The sequence below is a fragment of the Podarcis tiliguerta genome, assembly GCF_965153285.1.
Source record: "Podarcis tiliguerta genome assembly, chromosome: 5".
NCBI lineage: Eukaryota > Metazoa > Chordata > Lepidosauria > Squamata > Lacertidae > Podarcis > Podarcis tiliguerta.
In genome coordinates, this window is record NC_139538.1 from 23,383,861 (window position 1) to 23,405,400 (window position 21,540).

A 21,540-nucleotide genomic window follows, 5' to 3' on the forward strand; every position below is an offset into this window, starting at 1 on the left:
AGTTACAAGAAAGGATATTCCAGTTAAACATCAGGAAGGAATTTCTGACAGTAAGAGCTGCTGGACAGTGAAACTGACTCCCTTGGAAGGAGGTGGTCTCGCCTTCATTGAATATTTTTAAGCAGAGATTGGCTGGTCATCTGCCATTGATGCTTTAGTTAAAATGTTTATACAGCAGGGAATTGGACTACATGGCCCCTGGGGTCCCTTCCTACTCTAAAATTCTAAGATTCTATAAAAATTAATCCACACATTTTATAAACAAAAAAGAAATGTGATGCAATGTCCAGCAGACAAATATTAGGAAAAGGGGATTTAGACATTGATGTATGTGGTCTCATAAGCAAACACAAAACCCACAGTCAGGCAAAAGGTATATAAATAAACAAATAAGACTACCTTAGCAAAAAAACAGATTGCAGCAGGGTTTTCAAACATTTGGAATGAGAGTCCTTTCTAAGGGGCTCTTAATCTACCTTCCAGCATGCGGCAAACTTGCATAGCAGGCAGAGCAGAAACACCTTGCTAATATGTCAGTTTTTTGGGGGGTGCAGTTGCAGGGAGAATTGCAGGGAATACCGTATTTTTTGCTCTATAAGACTCACTTTTTCCCTCCTAAAAAGTAAGGGGAAATGTGTGTGCGTCTTATGGAGTGAATGCAAGCTGCGCAGCTATCCCAGAAGCCAGAACAGCAAGAGGGATCGCTACTTTTGCTGCGCAGCGGTCCCTCTTGCTGTTCTGGGTTCTGGTATTCAGAATATTTTTTTTCTTGTTTTCCTCCTCCCAAAACTAGGTGCATCTTATGGTCTGGTGTGTCTTATAGAGCGAAAAATATGGTATATTGCTTGGGGAATGAAATAGGCACCCCAATCCACAGAGTGAAATGTTACAGCTCACACTACCAGCTCAGGATTCTTCCATCCTGTTGCATGTTGTGCATGAAGCCTAACTTGGGTTCTGGGTATGGTTTTATGTGCCTGCAATCCTAAATCAAGTAGAGGCTCGACTCGATCAGCGCATTCCTAAAATGTAAGACGAAGAAAGCAGCTGTTGAGGCCTTGCCTGGGCTTGCTGCCTTAGAAGCCGCTGCTGCTGTTGCTGCTGCTGTTGTTGTTGTTGTTGCTGCTGCTGCTGAAGTAGCTTCATCTGGAGCAGTTGCTGCTGCTGCTGCTGTGAAGCAATTGCGTGAATTGATGGTGGCTGCATCATGGTACCAGAACGCCTCTGCAGCATATTAGACAGCACTTGTTTTGTGTTGCTTGGGACAAAGGAGTTGGGAGGGTCCAATCTGGAGCCACCTGTGAATGCAATGGGATAGATGATAGATGATAGATGATAGATAGACAGACAGACAGATAGATAGATAGATAGATAGATAGATGGTAGATCAACACACAGAAAGAAAATGCTATAAATAAGTCAGTAATTAAATCGTTATAACAAAAAGGAAAAAGACTATGTAAAAATCACATTAAAAATTTCTTTACTCCCTGGCCCCATCTGGTGTTACATGTTTATAATGAATTCAAAAAAATTTTTTGACTAATGTAGCTGAGTCCATAGTTGATAGATAGATAGATAGATAGATAGATAGATAGATAGATAGATATGAGGTGGGGGTTGTTTGCAATCCTAATGACAATATAATGCATAATAATATATATTTTTCTTGTGTACTTTGCCAAAGTGCAGAAATACGTAGCCTTTAAAACCTAGGTTTCACTTTGCTTCCCCTTAGAGTATGTGAAACAAGATTTGTAAACAACAACAACAACAAAAATTACTGTTGTTATCCAAAAGACACACTAGTGGGTAAAATGACTTTTAACTACTAATTCTATAGCATCCAAATGCTTAGAGCTCCATCATCCTACCAAGCCATTTAAACCTTGCTTGCAATGGAAGGTGAGCTTTTTAAAAGATCAAAGTAAAAACAAAACAAAACTGAAGCTGAGCAGCTTTTAACCATAATTAACAACAGTTAACTGTTGTTTTCTGTTTCTTTCTGCCTTTTGCATAACTATGACTGCCTTCTGAAGATAGCAGAATTGGGGGGAAAGAACTAAAAAATAATATTGCTTCTGCGTGATGCAGTAAGCTTCTGGTGCCCGTTACAAAGCAGAGACCTACCTGGTGGAAGAGGCTGGTTCTGGACGAAGAAAGCAGCTTGCTGGGGCTGCCCCATAACATTATAGCCCCACAAAGCAGACTGGGGGTGGTGCATCATTTGAGATGGAAGTGGTGAATAGTTGGGAGGGACTCTATATACATTGTTCTGAGGGTAATCCTTAAGCGAAACAGGAAAAGTTAAACGTTATTTGCATCCATACCGTATTAATTCATAAACAATGCCAATTTTCCGACTGAACTATTAAAGCATTTATGTCAAATCCTTTTGTGGTTTACAACACAAAACTGATTCAGTCATAGACCTGGCAGAGATAAACTAAATATGACATCTTCTTGGCTGTCCGACAGTGTTTCATTTTATACTTTTTCTGCATGCTATACAACATGTCAGGTCATAATGTTATCAAAGCCCTGCTGTGTGAGCAACTTAACGACAAATTCACACTGTGCATTCAAGCTTCAGAGAATGAAATTATGGGAAAGAAATTAAGTTAGCTGTCCTAAGGAATCTCTCGTGCTAAGGATTATTCCACCATATATCTAAGTACATGAAGCGGTTTCAAAATTTTCTATCTTCAGGAAATACTTTTTGCTTTCGCTCGTCTGCCATATGATCCCTCTGTATCGCCAGGGGCATGTTCTAAGGTGGACTTAATTAACACAAAAGGCAGATACAGTGGTATCTCAGGTTACAGATGCTTCAGATTACAGATGCTTCAGGTTACAGACTCCGCTAACCCAGAAATAGTACCTCGGGTTAAGAACTTTGCTTCAGGATGAGAACAGAAATCGTGCTCTAGTGGCGCGGCGGTAGCGGGAGACCTCATTAGCGAAAGTGGTGCTTCAGGTTAAGAACAGTTTCAGGTTAAAAACGGACCTCTGGAACGAATTAAGTTCTTAACCTGAGGTACCACTGTACTAACAAACACCTTCCACTGGGGGGGGGGGGAGGGGAGCTGTTCCTGCCTCTCCTAAGTAGCAATAGGAGTCAAACCCAAGTCTGGATGCCCCCTTGCCACTCAAGAGGTAAAATTTCCATTTCATGCCGCAAGTTTAAATTGCTTACATCAGGTTTGGAAGTTGGTTTTGTCTTTCGCTTCTTGCCTTTTGCCTTCTTCTCTTCATCTGCTAAAGGTTTGCCCTGATCTGACAGCTCTGCTGACTTCCTTTCCGGTTCCTGAGACGCAGGGGTAGATGGCTCTTCCTCCTCCTCCTCTTCTTCAGGAGGGAGGGGTAAAGGCTCGAGGTAGTAACTTCGGGGCTTGGGTTTAGAGTGGGCGTGGTAGAGGAGAAGGTGCTGCTGCTCCTCGTATTTTATTACTTTCCTGTCGATACGGACAGTTCCAAACCAAGCCCAGGATAGCGGAGCAGGATTTCTATTGCCCTCAAATAAATCCCACGGGGATACTTTCTGCTTAGTTGAGACTTGAAGCCCCTGTTTGAAAATGTAAAGGGATAGTTTTTATTTGTCATTTCTTACCTAAACTTCATGTAGACTAAAATAAAGTTGCAGCACACACGGTAATGTGAAGTATTGAAAGTTATGCACAGAACAGTCAAAAGAACATTATGGTTTACCAGTAATGTAAAATAAAGATGTCACGCGTTTTAAATGTCAATCATACTTCAATAGATTTTATGCTTTTGTTGCTGTTAAATGCTTTGATGTTTTTTATGATATAGTGGTATACTGTACAAATATGTTTATAAATAAAATAAAAACTCTCCAGAATTGAAAACTAGATAAAATAGTTGTTCTAGTACATTATTCAAGGCATTCCAAAAAGTCTATGCCATGCAGCACAATCTTTTAAAAATAAAACTCATATATTCTATCTGACTTCCCCTTATAATGTTTACAGTGTCCACCTAAATCACAAATGTTTGATGCCCCTGGTTTACTCCTTTGTAAATATCACATAAGCAAAGAGTGAAATGTCTGCAGCAAATGCTAATTAGAAAGTTTAATCATATTTGTGGCATTGCCCATATCTCTCATCTTAAAAAAACCAACCCCGGCCTTGTCAATCTCACAATCCCACAACATATTCCAAATAAAATTAAAATGGTTGAATGTGATTAACATCCAGTTAAGACTCAAACCTGATGCTGCACCTGCTGTCTTGAGCTCTTGTGATGGGCAGCTTGACCACTGCAATTTGCCACTAGCTGGCAGCATTGTCTGCATTTAGTTGGTGGTTTTAGAATCTGTCATGCAAAAGTGGCTTTAAATTATTTCAGACAACAGACAGAGTGAGCTCTTCCTGCAGCCAAGCTGGTGCCAAACATATTGCTCTGCTTTCCTTTGGACCACACCAGAGAGGCCAAGAGGGTGGGGTGTTGTTGCCTGGGCAGCCCAGGCCCTCCAGCACCCGGGGCAGCGCAGTCCGTATGGAGTGCGCATGTGCGGCATCCCGTATACGCACACACTCTGTACAGAATGCCACACATGCGCAGTCCGTATGGGCTGCCACTTGCGAGCAGCATCCCGTACGGAGTGCGCATGTGTGGCCTGCCGTACGGACACCATGCAAACGGCACCCCGTATGGACTGCGCATGTGCGGTGACCGTACGGGCTGCCACACATGCGCATGTGCGGTGACCGTACGGGCTGCCACACATGCGCAGTACGTATGGGCTGCCGCTTGTATGGACGGCGTGCAAGAGCAGCAGCCCATACAGACTGCGCGTGCCCTCAGCCGCTCTACAGCTGGGGGGAGGCAGGGGCCATATTGTCACACACCCCTGATTGGCACCCGGGGCGGCCCGCCTCCTCCACACACCCCTTCCTACGCCCCTGTATACACTGCCAGGCTTGTGTCCCAGGGAGGTCACCTCAGTGCTGCTAACACAGTGGTTTGATTTCACCCCCGGAGGTGTACTTCCTTATTTCTTGAGACAGACAGATGCCAACAACCCTCTTAGACTGCATTCCTAACCCCTCTTATCTGGGAGCAACCCCTATTTAATTCAGTAGGCTTTCCATCCAAATAGAATTGGTTTAGATTTGCCTTTGAGCATAGAAGATTCACCATGGGGTACCAAAATCCACTCAGCTACAAATAAGTAAAGCCCCGGTCCAAATCTTGCCTCTAACATGGATTCACTTGGTGGTCTTCATAAGTCACTCAATCAGCTTCACTCTTCCCATCTATATTAGAGGGGCTGATAATATTAATGCATGCTTTAGCATTATTCTAAGAATTTCTAACTAGGTAATGCATGCAGAGTTCTCTGAATATTTGGAAACACTATGCATTTTTACAAGTATTATTATTAAGTGGAGTGTTGCCTAATAGAAAGGGCAGAGAATTGTTTCTTTGCTTGGCAGAATATGGTAGAAGCTGTAATAACAACATAACAGAAAAACATTCGCGGCCTTCTGTGAATAAATGAGTTGAATGGATCTGATTAAAGGGCCACCAAGTTATCTTTTGGCTGTCACATGCATGAGAAAGTTGGCACGCCTTAAAAGTAAAGTTTATTCTTGCCTGTTTCTTATCGATGGAGTCAAATCCAGCAATTTTGTTTCCCTTGGTATCAATTAGTGATCCCATAGGCTCACAAGCAATTATGTCGCACATCTGCTTAGGCAAGGGAAGAAGTTGACGAACTTTGTCAATACTTTCTGAACACTTATCTCCCAGTTCTTTCTGCAAGTGGGTAAAAAGGACAAATGTTAAGGAAGCATTTCAAAATTGCAGACCAGAAATGTTTCATTATGAGTCATTTCCCTGTACTTTTACTATTTTTATTCCGCAGTCTTCGCTGTGCCTTAAAATGTGCTTTATAAGCTATTTCCGCTCATCTGATGGGACCCCCTCCCAAAAAATCTAACTATAGAAATCTGCATTTAACGTTGATGTAGAAGCCTAAAGAACAGATGAGCAATGGTGTCGGGGGGCGGGGAATCATCTGCAGTTTTAGCATATCATATTGGGCCAAGCCAGAGTACCATGGACAGAAAGCTATCATGTCTACCAAGTCAAGACATTTGTCTAGCTAACCCAGAATTGCCTACTCTGACTTGCTGTGATTCTACATATTCTTTGGGCATTGAACCTGGGACGATTTCCTTGCAAGGCATGAGCTATTGTTGTCATGCAAATACCGCATGTGTGATAAAGAGTGCCTAACAGGCAAAGGGGCATACGCTCCTATTTGGAGAAATCCCAGATGTCAAAAGACTGGGAAATGGCTACAGGCACGTGCAATTTCTCTTCCTGTCTCCTCTCTTGTGTGCTTGTTCCTGATCTCTTAACCAGGCTAGCAAATGACTTGTGCACCAAGCCTTTCTGTCCTGTTTCTTAATTCTTATTCATTAGTAGATGATTCCCTTATTTCCTTATATCTACATACCCCTCCTTTACACAAAAAAGTGGGGGGAACTGCTAGAACAGTTATTCGTTTAACAAAAGCATATTTCAGCAGTCAGACGGGAGACTTACTTTCAGCTTTTTCACCAAATTCATGTATGCTCTTTTGTTCTCTTCAGACCCCACCTGGGTTGCATTTGATAGGTCAGAAGCTAAGGTTCCATTGATCAACACACTCAGCATGTCAAGTACAGTTGTAAACAATTCACTAGGAACATTAGGGGGAAAAGCAGTGAATTATACCACAAAGAGCAAAAAATAAAGTAAAACAATGTTCTTCCATTTAGCCAAATGTTTACTATTCCTCTCTGGAATGTCATAATCCGATCTAAACTGGATTGTGTGAGTCTCTGAAAGGAGGTCCTACCCCACCTGCTAGTTTGCTTCACTGTGGTCCTTTCCATGGTTTCTCAAGTCTGAATAAATGCATGGCCCTTTTCTCAAGATACGCTCTGGTTTCCTCCAACTGCAGCAGGAGTAAGACACCTCCAGCCAACAAAGACTTGTTTCCTTGGCTGTGTCTGAGACATCCCTAGTATCTTTGAACTTGACCTCACCAAGTCAAAGTTCCAGAAGATTCCTCTTGATGGAATCTATGGAGGGAGCTATTACAGACCCTTTTAGCAACTTTGGTACTGCACCGGGGGGGGGGGGGGCTAAGATTGTGTTATTATTAATGGTGCAGACATACTTGTTTGTTTGCATGTCAACGGTTCCTGATGTTATTATTTGAAGGAGCAGAAGTGCCCAGTCCGTGGTCCACTGTGTACTTCTCTGCACTGTGTCAAACATTCCACCCACCTAAAATGAGAACCACATGGGAAAAAATTGAAGATAAACATGATGGACTGTGCTCTGCTTAATTATTTTTATTATTTTTATTTTTATTAATTGTGAACACGTAAATAAATCAAATATACATAAATAAAAGTAAAACGAAAAATAGAGAATATAAAAAGAAACAGAACAAAGAATAAAAAAATAGAAAGATAGATAACACATTTCAAAAAATAAAAAATAAATATAAATATTTTCGTATCAACTACTACATAAGGAGTTCAAGCCTTTTGTGCTCTGCTTTATTTATGCTTATGGTCTAATTATATTGATTCCTAGTATGTCCCTATTGGTAAGTTCCTTGGAGATGCCAAACAGCTTGATACGTGGCTCTGGAGTAGCCATCCTTCTGTTGACATGTCCCTCCTGAGTCATAGAATCATACTGTGAATATGCTGCCATTAAGTGGCCAGTCCCTTGGAAGGTCTCTTCAACTTAAAAAACAACCCAGCAGCACCCCCCTCCCACTTACACAGATGTGGAGGTGGGTCTGTACAGAGGGCATGGGCAAAATCAGGAGGTGACATGAGATTCAAATGACTGGTGGGCTGCCATGTTGCATTGTGTCTAGCGCAGCACCGTGTTTGCTACACAGTGATATGCTAGACACATAGAACACAGTGAGGGGGGGTCTTGCTGCAACCTTATCGCTCTGCCTGCATCAGTGCAAGATTATAGCCTCGGAGTTTCTCTCATATTAAGTGCTTGCACACACAAATGTGTAACAGTTTTACACGTTCTTCATTTTCCAGTTTCAATATGCAGGGTTTTTTAATATTACGGATATGTCCTCTTTTTTGCTCTTCAAAATATGGCAACCCTAGGAGCAGTTTTACTGAGGAATGACATAAAAATAGTCTAAACAGATAATTGTGCCTTTTTCTCACCAAATTAAGACGAAGTTGCAGAGCGTCATGCATCATCTGTCTAGCTTTAACATCATTCTGGTATCTCTCTTCCCTCCAGTTGCTTAATATCTAGGAACAAAAATCCGATTAACTGAAGCATGTTTACTTTAAACCTTAACATTACTCATTCCTGGCCAACAATATATATAAATATATATATATATATATATATATATATATATATAACTCTTTTCACCCACTTCTATGAAATACTTCTCACAAATTTTGCTTGTTGTTAAATTTCTGCCTGCTATAATTTATTACCCTGTATCCTCTCTTGCCCAATTTAACTGATGCTATTTTTACTTAAGAAGTCCCATCTGTGGAGCTGTTCAAAGAAAGAGTTGTCCTCTTATCTAGTCAGGTAAAAGAAGATCCACTTGCAAATACGTTCTCCTCCGGGTGAAACTCCACACAGGCATGGGATCCTTAAAAGTTGCCTGTGAGAAGTCATCATTTTCCTTTCATTTGATAGGTGAGAAAGGGAAGCCTCTGAATCACACTCTACAGATAGCTTCTCTCAGTGGCTGTTAATACTTTCTACAGATTGCAAGCCAAGTTGCAAGGATGGTAAAGTAAGAAATATCTCAGATCCAGATTAAAGTACTGGAGGTACCAGAAGTACTGGGAGGAAGGAGGAAAGGATGGAAGGCAGCCGAAACAGAAATGGAGGAGGGAAGAGTCAGAAAATGGAATAGTTAGAAACTATATCTAAAATGAATTTTGTTACATGCTAACTGTGTGTTTTACAGTGGCCTGGGAGCTGCTCTTGTAGTACTGTAGTTACACACAGATGGAGGAGTGGGGCAAGCAATAAGGTATCTGTCCACAACAATAAGAGTCCTATGCTCTGTGTACATAGCTCTTCTACCTAGTCATTACAGTTGTACCTTGGAAGTCGGATGGAGTCCATTCTGGAAGGTCTGTTTGACTTCCAAAACGTCCAGAAACCAAATTGCGGCTTCTGATTGGCTCCTGCAGCCAATCGGAAGCCCTGTCAGAGGTTCGTGTTCCAAAGAACGTTCGTAAACCAGAACACTCACGTCCGGGTTTGTGGCATTCGGGAGCCAAAACGTCCGAGTACCAAGGCATTTGGGATCCTAGGTCCGACTGTACTAAGTTGGTTATGGGGGCAAAACTAAGTGGCTCACCTGTCATGATAGCAGCATAGGAATCAAGCACTGGAATTAAGGGTCGAATGCTAGGTTCTATCACCTTCTAATCTATCTTACAAACTACTGTATTAACAACTGAAGTGGCAACATGCCCCGCATTAGGCCTAGTCTATTCATCCAGCAGAATGAGGTGGGAATGAGGTATTAGACTAAAATGTACCTATTTGGACCACACCCACAGGGACTGCAGGTTGTGGAAGTCTTTTAAAAAAAATCTACACATAAACAACACTCCCTACAAGTAAAAAGTCAGTGCAAAGGGATCAGGCTGGTCTAGAGTCTTTCTCCCACTCTCACCTGCAAATAATTTATTTTTTACATGGGAGAGCGATCAAAATTGATGTTCCTCAACTTCAGTCTGAAATAGTACAATCCATTCTATCAGAATGTGACCATCTCATTGACCTCCATGTGTAAGCAATGCCTTGATGTGCTTTAGGCCAGGATCCAAAGAACTCTAGAACCTGTTTTGTGAGTCAGTAGGTTCTGGATTTCGAATTTGCAGTGCCATGCGGCAAATCATTACTGGAACTGTGGGAAGTTTCAAGAGCAGACCTATGCTATATAGCATGATAGACTAGTGCTCCAAGAAATAGAAATAAAAAGTCCCACACAAGTCACTGATCTCACTTAAAGTAGCATTTTGTAGCCTAGTATTAGACATTGTGCACATTAGGGACCTTAAAATGCAGTAAGGTCATTTTTCCCTGCTCCATTTCAAGTCATGTTTTTACATTGCTATACACACCAGAGAGGGAGCTGAGATGTATTCACTCGATTCAAACTAGCCAATTTGTTTCCCTGCACTTTCCCCACAACTCCTATTCAGTGAAGACTGCAAGTGCGCAGCAAATATCTGAAGTGTTCACTGCTTGTCTTTTCAGATCAAATTGAGCCTGATTTGAGGGAAAACACATCTAACAGCAGTGCTTCTCAAGAAACTATATGATACATATAGATTGTGGGTAACTTGGTTTCAGACATCAGCAGTGGGATAGCACTGGAGCCAGAGTAAACAGTAATGTGTACATAGTCTTAGTACCTAAAGATGTTGCAGATGCAATACAAAACAAGGCAAGCTCAATGTAATGGGTCACTTTGCCAACAGCAATTACTTCTATTCCTGCTTAGGTATCTGAGAAAGTTTGCCATTTTTCTTTTTTTTAAATGCAGATGATTTTGTGTTGTTGTTTTTTTAAATAAAATATCAGCTAAACCTTCTGTCATTTCTCTCCATTTATGTTCCTGAAACTCACACGGATGGCCTTTCAAATGTGGTTTCCCATGTGCCTGAGTCCATTAGTATAATTGATTTTCATCTGATGCAGAGCACAGAATTATCTGCTTATTTTTACCTGATTAACTTGATTTTGTAGAGATGTTAGAAGCCCTTCTCGCTGCTCATCCTGTCCCTTAAGGCAAGTAAGTACCAAAGAAAGGAAAGGTTGCTGACTCAAAAGAGACATGCTTTAAAAGAGGCAGAGACAAGATTCAATTAGTAGTGTTACTTTGATATTTTCTGTCTCCAATCCCTTCCTTCCCTTTGTCTACACTTCCCCTAGCAGGGTTTTCTTCACGTGCACTGTTATCGCTGTTTTAGCAAGCTAAAAAATACTCACGCGCTAAAAGCCAAACATTAGGACAGAGGTTCTTCAAACCATGGATTTCCCTGGAAGCTCCCAAGGAGTTCATCAGTGGGAATATTGGTTACAGCAGCCACAAGATGTGGTGAGATGGCATCGAAGGTGGGGGCTGGGCAAATCCATGGAGGGTAAGTCTATTATTTAGATAGTCAGGATAAGGTAAAGGTAAAGGGAGCCCTGACCATTAGGTCCAGTCGTGACCAACTCTGGGGATGCGGCGCTCATCTCGCTTTATTGGCTGAGGGAGCCGGCGTACAGCTTCCGGGTCACGAGGCCAGCATGACTAAGCCGCTTCTGGTGAACCAGAGCAGTGCATGGAAACGCCGTTTACCTTCCTGCCGGACTGGTACCTATTTATCTACTTGCACTCTGACATGCTTTCGAACTGCTAGGTTGGCAGGAGCAGGGACCGAGCAACAGGAGCTCACCACGTTGCAGGGATTCGAACTGCCAACCTTCTGATCAGCAAGTCCGAGGCTCAGTGGTTTAACCCACAGCGCCACCCACTCATAAGGTATATGAGCTACTATAAGGTATAGTGAGGATAACTACCTTCAAACTCTAGGTGTCAGAGTCAGTATGCCTCTATTTCAGCAACTGGGGAGCAACAGCAGGAGAATGAGTGCTGCTTCCATGCTTGTGAGCTTCCCAGAGGTATCTGGTTGGTCACTATAGGAAACAGGATACTGGATTAAATGGACCATGGGTCTGATGGCACAGGGACCCTCCTTATGACAAGCAAGCGTCTCTTCAAAAGAACATTACTTATATTCTTCCATAATATGGAACTCTGCAAATGTTGCATAGGTGCCCTAGCTAAACAGAAGTGCACCACAGGACACACCTAAGTCTCTTCTGCAATATGCAGGTGGTACGTGGTGTGCAGACCAGTGCCAAAAGTGTTCTGAGAGGGTAGGGAATTTGAAAGTCACTGCATTATGACCACGGTATAAATAGAGGCCAACACACTCGTGTAAAATGTGTGATGGTTTTTAAGCTGGCAGCTTCTTTTGGAGGAGGATGAAGAAGTTCATGGCTCACTTCCTGTCTCATCAGAAACAGAACTCTCACATCCCCTTATCCTTTCGGGGGGGGGGGGGAGCTGTCTCCATATCTTCCATGGCTATCTATAAAAAGAAGATGTGAAAGTTGTCCTTCGGACAATGCAGAAGAATGCAATACACTGGCACTCTCTGCTTTCTCCATCTCCCTCCTTTTTGTGTGGCACTTCCAAAGCAGCCTTTAATGAAAGCCAGAGGAATGTGCAGTATTCTTATCCTATTCAGGTTTGCAGGAAGCCTAAGGCATTGCACTTTTAATGGAGTGCCACAATGCTTATCAGGAAGTATCGTTCAGTATTGCTAATTAAGCAAAGTAAAGGTATTTGGACAACTAAGAACCAGTTTAAGGCAGATTAAGATCAACACAGTTAAAATGAAAGTATGATCTGAATTTTCAGCCATGAAGTGGGGAATGCAGGGAAAAAAGAAAGAAAAGAAAGGGGGAATGTTTGTTTTTTTTATATAGGCTTTTAAATATAGACAAGCAATTTCATGCAGAGAATTTGAATACTATAGTTTATTGTGAAACATCTAATAACGTATGTATTCATGCACACATCTGAGCATGTCATTTCTTGACACCTAATCAGAATCCCATATGAGAAGTAAACATCTATTTGTGGAAAGAGATCTTTTTATTTGAGGGCAAGAAGTATCATTTTAAAAATAGTTTTTTTTCTTTTGGAAATGATGAATAGAATCAATCCTACTTTCAGTAAATTTTAACACATTATTGGTCCTTTTTTTTTTTTAACTGAGCTGTTTCCAGAGCAACAATTGGGGCATTAAGAAGGAAAACATGGTCTTGCTTATGTGCTACATTTTCTCCTAAATGCAACCAAACTGCAACCTACCTTTCCCATAATAACTGTACGGGGGGGAGAGAATGTTGCAGGCTTATTTCATAAAACAAATCTTGACTGAGTGCACAAACATGTCCGGTTTACAATAGCAGGATTGGAATACTTGTAATAAAAGCACAAACTCTCCCTAGCCAGTCTCTGCATCAGATATTCCCAGTAAAAAGTTGCAGCCTTTCTCCCCCCGAATCATTTCTACCTCTTTTGCTTCTGCCTGTCTCTCTCCTTCTTTGAAGACGATCCCAAATGCTGGCCTTTCTCCAGCTCTTCTCCAGCTGCTTTCAAGACTCTGCCTTGAACAGAAGTAGGCAGCTTCGCGATCAGGGGAGACACTAGCCAAGCGCCTCGCCTCTCAGAAGAACTAGAAGCATGAAACATACAAGACATTTCAAACAGAATTATCACCCAGTATTCTCAGGTTTTTTCCTTCAAAGCACTATATGCATGTGTGTGAGACACAGGTTTTGCAAACTACTTAAAACAAGGCAGGTAGGTAGATTTAAGCCAATACAGTTCAATATAATTTTAAGTAAGTTGTGAGCTGAAGTTCCACATCCCAGTCCCAAAGTCTTTTTGTGTGCTTTTTGATGCGTACATGGAGGTCTTGAGCATGCAGAAATTCCCATTCATTGCAGCTGAAGAACTAATGTTTATACCTGCTGGTGTGCTTACAGTGCATGATCTACCAAACTGTGTGTGAGAAATTCTCACACGCAGAGAAACTCTGCACATGCACTGGAACTTCTGAGCCCAGAACAAATCTGGGGAGACTTTTCTGGGCTATGACTACTGCCTTTTGGATTCTTGAAATTAACACCACAATTATTATTAAATGCAACCCTCCACGCTCACAACCCTCTCAAGTATTCCTGTTTTTTTTAAAAAAGCAGATTAATTTCATCTTTATCCATCCAGGCAGAGAACATTACCTTAGAAATGTCTTTTTACTTTTCTGCCTCGTAATATGTGTGTCAGCGTTTCCAACAGAGTTTGGACTGAAGAGGCCTATACCAGAGTTAGAAGAGTTATTGTTTAGATCAGCGGATTGCTGAAACACCTCTATCGTCGCCTTTGCAATATTATCCAACAAGCTGTTCATTTCAGCCACAGACCCAGAACCCTACAGTGAAACATAAGTAAACTAGCACATTCATGATATCTTTGCTCACACACTAGGTTATTTTATTTTATTTTTTTAAAAAAAGGAAAACTTTATCGAATGAAACATGTATGCAAGGCAATACTCACAGGCTCCTTCATACACTGTTTGATCGTCAGCTGGAGCTCCAACCACGATTGGCGGAGAGTCCACTGATCCAAATTCTGTGCAAAGAATGACAAATAGTTGTGTCACCATTAAACATGGCAGCTCGTGTATTTTGTTCTTGCCTGCATATCGTTGTCTTTTCTACATGCATCGGGGATGCGGCTCATTTTGTTCATTCTTCCTGCCTACAGATGGGATCGGTGGGAAAGGGATGGGGGCCTTGCCTTGGGGAAGAGCCTGTTCCTGATTTCACCCCCACCTCAAAACATAGCTTTTAGCTGATCTTGACTAAGGGCAGAACTACACATTATAGGTAAAGGTTAAAGAAAAAAAAAGGTAAAGAACCCCTGGACAGTTAAGTCCAGTCAAAGGTGACTATGGAGTTGTGCACTCGTCTTGTTTTCAGGCCGAGGGAGCCGGCGTTTGTCCACAGACGGCTTTCCGGGTCATGACTAAACAGCTTCTGGTGCAATGGAGCACTGTGACAGAAACCAGAGCGCATGGAAACGCCATTTACCTTCTCAGCACAGTGGTACCTATTTATCTACTCGCACTGGTGTGCTTTCAAACTGCTAGGTTGGCAGGAGCTGGGACAAAACAACGGGAGCTCACTTCGTCACGGGAATTCAAACCACTGACATTCTGATTGGTAAGTCCAAGAAGCTCAGTGGTTTAGACCACAGCGCCACCCGTGTCCCTACATTCAGTGACCACGAGAAGAAGCCATACCAATGAGGCAGGCAGAAATCTTGTAGTGAGCCTCCCTCCATACACGAGCTGCACACATACAGAGTTTCTTCACATTTCTGGCTAGCGTATGCTTCAGTAGCAGAAGGGGTTGTGGCTGGCAGGAAAGACTTAATTCCCCTCTCCCTTAATTTTATCCCTTTACAAGGGACGGTATGTACACAGGGACAAAAGGGTCTAACATGTGGTGGGAGCAAGAGGAAAGAACATCAAATACAAAGCCTTTATTCGGTCTGCTTACCTGAAGAATGCGCTTGATGTGTTGTCTCTGAGGATTGTCACCCTCTGCACATTCTTTAACACCATGAGGATAACAGATAAGCTGCAACAATTTTTGTGCTTGCTTGTTTGAAAGGACTGGGTCCAGGATAAGATCTTTGTCGGTACACAGTCTTTCGGGTTCTTTCAAGCAGTGTTCTCCCACCCACTCCTATCAGCAAAAAGTTGAATTGAACATTAATCACAGCAAAGGCAATCTTTGTTTGTTTTGCTTGCAATGCATAACAAAAAATCAACATTGTTCAGGATGAGTCAGATTCACGCTAGCACTGTGAAAAAGCTATACAAAAAGGTAAAGGTACCCCTGCCTGTGAAAAAGCTATACTATACATTAAATCCAAGTCCATTATGCAAAATATTTAACAAGGAAGAATTTAGTTAAATATATTTTTTTTTTTCCTTTTAAGACAATCTTTTTCTCTGGTTCTACTTCTCAGGTATTCCGTCAAGAGCATTTACATGCCGCTGACTCAAGGAACTCTTTAAAAAGGAAATCACAATGTTAAGCTAAACTCTCAAACGAATTCCAGCTGTAATCACAACTATACTCATTGTATGTTTGAGAAAAACTTCATGGCACAAGGAGGACAAGAATGGTGGGATCACAACCACACCTGCACAGCTTTCCTATCTGTTGAGAAGTTCAAGCATGGGCACAAAGTTTACATGGGAGCCACAACCATAAAATCTAACGTGCCTAGACCTGAATTGCGCAGCTAATTCCTGAATATAGCATAGGCTATCAGCTGCACAGTTAGAGGCTTGTTCTTTCCGGGTTTAATCAATGAGGCTAGGGGGCTGGGTAAACCTGTCACAGGTCACAGCTTCCACTGCCCCTAAGAAAACATGGGGTTCGTTTCGTTTTTGTTTAACTAAGGTAAGATTGTGCGGTCCAGTGTACCCCAAGAGGCTTCGCATGGCCAGCGTGTGGACTTGTTCTCACCTGTGTGCACCTGACTCAATCTTCATTCCTTGATTACTCAGCCAAAATATGGGAACTTTGGATAGATATCTGGCAATATCAAAGTCAGTCTGGACAGATCAATCTATGACAGCTCATTCACACCATCATTGATGCCATAGTTGCCAACAGTGTATACAAGTTTATAGGAGGAAATGACCTGGAAGCCCTGACAACCAAATCCATATTACTTTTTTTTTATTACATTCACGCTCCAACTTTTCCTCCAAGGAGCTCAAGGTGGCTTATTCATTCCCTCTCCCTTTTTTATACTCATGAAAACCCTGTGAAGATTAAGCTAAGGTGTTGTGGCTGGCCCAGGTCATCTTCAGGGCTGAATGGCTTCCCCAGCTACCTTCCTCTACCCCCATCATCCACCTATATTTATGAAAGCATGTCATGACTGTCTTTGCATCCCTGGAATATGGCAACAATGATTACTCCGGAAAAATAAATTCATATATACAAATAAACAGAGAAAAACAAAGGGTCATGCTACCTGCTGGCATATACTTCTTAGCACATATCTAGCATATTCGCTGAGACTAGCAGTTTCTATGGAGAAAGGTTTTCCACATGATTTCAAAGAATGTGAGGAGGCATCCCATATCTCATCTTCATTAAGGTCACCTAGTAATCTTCGCACTGAATAATCTGACTTCTTCAAGGAGGGCATGCTATTGCTTCCAATTTCCGCATCACCTATGGAGTAGAAGCAGCACAAATATGAAGATTATTATTACTGTTTAACTATCAAAAACAACCTGGGCAAGCGCCACAATTTAAGAAGGATGTTGACAAGCTGGAACGTGTGCAGAGGTGGGCAACCAAGATGATCAAGGGTCTGGAAACTAAGCCTTGCGAGGAGTGCTGGAAGGAGCTGGGTATGTTTAGCCTGGAAAGGAGGAGAATGAGAGGAGATAGGATAGCCACCTTCAAAAATCTTAAGGGCTGTCACATGGGAAAGGGAGCATGCTTGTTTTCTCTTGCTCTGGAGGGTGGGACTCGAGGCAACGGCTTCAAGATACAAGAAAGGAGATTCCGACTAAACATTCAGGGGAAAAACTTTCTGAAAGTCAGAGCTGTTTGGCAGTGGAACAGACTCCCACAGAGGTGATGGACTCTCCTTCCTTGGGTGGTTTTTAAGAAGAAATTGGATGGCCACCTGTCATGGATGCTTTAGTTGAGATACCTGCATTATTAGTGTACTTTGCAGCATCATTAACCATTACTGTAAGCCTAACATTAAAAATAATGAGCTAATACAATACTAATGATATTAATTAATACCATCAAAGCTTCAGAGTCTTGCACTAGCCTGCCTTGACAGACCCTGAGAAGGCATTCCCTTCATCTACCCACGGTTTTAGGCGGGGGGAGTTGGATTGGGGCTGGGGAGAGGATATTTGATGACCCTGGGGTCTATTCCAACTTCGATGATTCTATGATTCTAAGCAATCCTGCTGAAGCTGAATTGTTACACCTACTGGGTAGCAATAAATAGAAGAATTTAATACAAACGCCTCATCTATTGTAGGATTAATCCTTAAAACATCAGATTTTAAGATATAACGGAAGCTCAGGGATGCGGCACTTCTGGTCCCTTATATTCCCTGATCACTGGTCATGTTGGGTGGGGCTGATGCGAGTTCAACATCTGGGGAGAACGGACGGACCCATGCTCTAGACAATGTATCCAGTCAAAATCAAAATTTAGTAGGATCCTATGCTTGCCTAAAGGCAAAGGGTAAAGGGACCCCTGACCATTAGGTCCAGTCATGGATGACTCTGGGGTTGTGGCGCTCATCTCGCTTTATTGGCCGAGGGAGCCGGTGTACAGCTTCCGGGTCATGTGACCAGCATGACTAAGCTGCTTCTGGCGAACCAGAGCAGCGCACGGAAACGCTGTTTACCTTCCCGCTGGAGCGGTACCTATTTATCTGCTTGAAATTTGTGCTTTCGAACTGCTAGGTTGGCAGGAGCAGGGACCGAGCAACGGGAGCTCACCCTGTCGCGGGGATTTGAACTGCTGACCTTCTGATTGGCAAGCCCTAGGCTCTGTGGTTTAACCCACAGCACCACCCACGTCCTATGCTTGCCTATTCAGAAGTAAATCCCACTGAATTTGATGAAATTTACTCCCATGTAAGTGTGTGTGTGTGTGTGTGTAAGACTTCAGCCTCACAGGGCAAGCCTAAGCATGTCTGCTGACAAGGGTCCCCCAAATTCAATGGAACTTTCTCCTAGGAAACTTGGTAAGGGGCTGCAGCCTTAACTATGAAATGAAGAATATTTAATGTGATCTTACCAAGCATCAGTATTGCTTTCAGCACAGCAAACACAGCACCCACTTCTATGCTGTTGTGAGCAGCAGTTAAGAGGTGACGATCACAAGATGATCGAATTCCTGGGAAAGATTTCCCTGCAGAAAAATAACAAGCTTTTTAAAAAATTGTCATTGTTTTTAGTGAACTTGGCTTTATTCTCCCCACCTAATTTTACTAGGCTTCTAAACACTGCGGTGGACCTATTTTGTGGTGCAAGTGCAAGGATGTCAATACTATCAATAATACAAGTCTTAAAACAAATGGCCCAATGTACACACGTGCCTGCCCAAGGCCACATCACACACTGTAGAAGCAAGTACATATTCAATATTCAAACACTGTCAATGGAAAGTATCGATTTAGTATGCAGTCGGTGTGTGGTTCATGCACCATGATTTTGTGATATAATGCAGTTTTTTAAAGTTAAGTGTGTGTACGCGCACCCCCTCCGCCTTATCTTCCAGAGGGCAGTGGGACTCAGATTTAAACTGCAATGTGAACATTTCATCCAGTTTTCCCCGAATGGATGCAAGGGGGAAGGCAGTGGGCAACTTAATTGAATAGTACAAACTATGATTTATTTAACAAGCAGGAAGGAGAAGGGAAGGAAGCAAGAACAATTCAGCTAAGTATACTGTTCAACATTAGTGTCTAAACAACAAATAGGGCAGGATGAAATCAAATAAATTAGTTATCCTTGAGGTGATCAATTAGAGGCCTGGCTGCTGCCACAGAGTCCTGGTCTGTCACTCACAGGCTGTGTGAGGGCTAAAAATACTGCTCTGCTGTTATTTTCATTCACAATCACTGTCTTCTTCGCTGTCTCTTTTTCCTCTCTCAAATCTTTAAGGGCGTGTACTAATTATTACACAGTGTAATAATGTACATTCCGTTTGGGATGCGGACACATTTTTGGGGTGATGTACACACAACATGGCTGCCACTTCATCCCTGTCCCATACTGTGGGTTGATCTAAAGCGCATTCTACAAGAACAGTTTTTTATCTGTTTTGTGCTGCATTCATTGGTTCCCTCCTATTGGGGAGCACCTAGTGTTGTTCTGCCAGTGCTTAGCGTGCATGAATAGACTGACTGAGTGGAGTACATCAATGCATACTGCTTCATAAACACAGCCACCTGTATGTGAAAACAGCATGGATAGCAACTCTCCCTTTTGGCAATGCTATCGTGCGAAGGTACGTATATTAAGAGCTATGTAAAAAAGTGCTTTGTGAAGAAACGAGGCCTGATTGTTTCAAATCCTACATGTGTACACAGCCTAACACTCTTTTCTTGAATCTCTTCAACCAACTCACCTCAGAACTCTCTCACCATCTTTTCAGAACGTCCCTATAAAAGGACTTAAGGGCTAAAAGGGGCTACACATCAGAGAGTTATAAAGAAAAGGCAGAAATATGCTTCCAAAACAACATACCAGGTGGTCCTTTGAACGAAATGGCTGTTTAAGGCTATAGGTCTGTGTCTCACCAATGTCAATTTAAATTGGATCTTATCCACTGCTATTCCAACTCTCAGTAAACCCCCCAAAGTGAATAAACATGACTAATTTATTCTGTATACACTCTACACATTTAAAACACATTCAAAGCACACATACCCCTCTAAAAAAACGGATAAGCAACAGTGCCCAGAATTCTTTGATGGAAGGAATGAGCTTTAGGCGTATTGTGTATACTCAGACCTAGGTTCATTAATTTCAGCAGGCCCTACTCCAAATAGAATGTTGTTGATGATGATGTTGTTAAATTTGTAAAAAGGTAAAGGTATGGGACCCCTTGGACAGTTAAGTCCAGTAAAAGGCAACTATGGGGTTGCAGTGTTCATCTCGCTTTCAGGCTGAGGAAGCTGGCGTTTGTCCACAGACAGCTTTCCAGGTCATGTGGCCAGCATGACTAAACTGCTTTTGGCCCATGCAACACCATGACGGAAGCCAGAGCGCACGGAAACACAATTTACCTTACTGCTGCAGTGGTACCTATTTATCTACTTGCACTGTTGTGCTTTTGAACAGCTGGGTTGGCAGGAGCTGGGACAGAGCAACGGGAGCTCACCCCATAGCAGGGATTCGAACTGCCTACCTTCTGATCAGCAAGCCCAAGAGGCTCAGTGGTTTAGACCACAGCGCCACCTGCCCTTTACCCATAGATCTCAGGGCGGTTCACAGCACAGAATTACAATTAAAAAAAACACAAAATACATCATCAAAACAAAAACAAAGACACAAAAATAGCCTCCCATTCTCCTTTGCCAAGTGAACCTTTGGAGTCAGCATTATAAAATTCCTCTGAGAAACCGGAACACAAAGGCAAGACAGAAGGTCTGGAAATAGATTTGAAGTATTTACCAGTAGGCAGCAGGGAAACCTCAGGTGTTTGAAAGAGGTGGAACAGAAGCCTGCACGTCATCCTTGCCCCAGGCTCAGCATCTGGATCTCCACAAGCTGTGGGGAAAGGATGCGAACCAATCATTATATTACTGGAAACTAGCATTTGATTCCCAATATTTTATCTGAGCAGAAGTTTGAATCTAATTCATAACACTTTTATCAAGCAAACATAGAAAGTAATAGCTTTGTGAAAAATATTAATGCTCTGCAAAACAGTGATCCAAACAATTTTTCATTTAAATGTTATTTTAGTCAATACCACATTGCTCTCTTAACTTTTTCTATCTAACAATTGTTTTATTTCACACACACACACACACACACACACACACACACACACAAATGTTGGATTTGCTTAGCAGGTGTGTGTTGACAAGGCAGCTTGTGAAAGAAAATAAGAAATATGAAAAATGTGAGCATGAGATTTTTCTGCAGCTTAACTGGGTAAAACAAGAGAATGTTATCAATATTTACTTGTGGGAAAATAAGAAGTATCAGGGGAAAAGTGTCAAAAAAAAAAAAAAAAAAAAAGCTTGTCTGGATGACGAGCACAAATAATGT

General features: G+C 42.1%; 1 protein-coding gene across 3 annotated transcripts in view; it reads right to left on the reverse strand.

Annotated features, from left to right (window-relative positions):
* Nucleotides 1-21,540, reverse strand: part of MED12L (mediator complex subunit 12L) — a 162,609-nt gene that overhangs the window by 21,533 nt on the left and 119,536 nt on the right. For all 3 annotated transcript variants that reach the window (XM_083442526.1, XM_083442527.1, XM_083442528.1), the window contains 15 exons: nt 20,938-21,033; nt 18,554-18,667; nt 16,745-16,947; nt 15,247-15,435; nt 14,240-14,314; nt 13,921-14,111; nt 13,191-13,352; nt 10,783-10,894; nt 8,232-8,321; nt 7,199-7,308; nt 6,580-6,715; nt 5,623-5,784; nt 3,197-3,565; nt 2,131-2,287; nt 1,063-1,298 (listed from right to left, as the gene is read on the reverse strand). In XM_083442526.1, the coding sequence (XP_083298652.1) occupies nt 1,063-1,298; nt 2,131-2,287; nt 3,197-3,565; nt 5,623-5,784; nt 6,580-6,715; nt 7,199-7,308; nt 8,232-8,321; nt 10,783-10,894; nt 13,191-13,352; nt 13,921-14,111; nt 14,240-14,314; nt 15,247-15,435; nt 16,745-16,947; nt 18,554-18,667; nt 20,938-21,033 (2,402 nt within the window). The remainder of the gene's footprint in view (nt 1-1,062; nt 1,299-2,130; nt 2,288-3,196; nt 3,566-5,622; nt 5,785-6,579; nt 6,716-7,198; nt 7,309-8,231; nt 8,322-10,782; nt 10,895-13,190; nt 13,353-13,920; nt 14,112-14,239; nt 14,315-15,246; nt 15,436-16,744; nt 16,948-18,553; nt 18,668-20,937; nt 21,034-21,540) is intronic.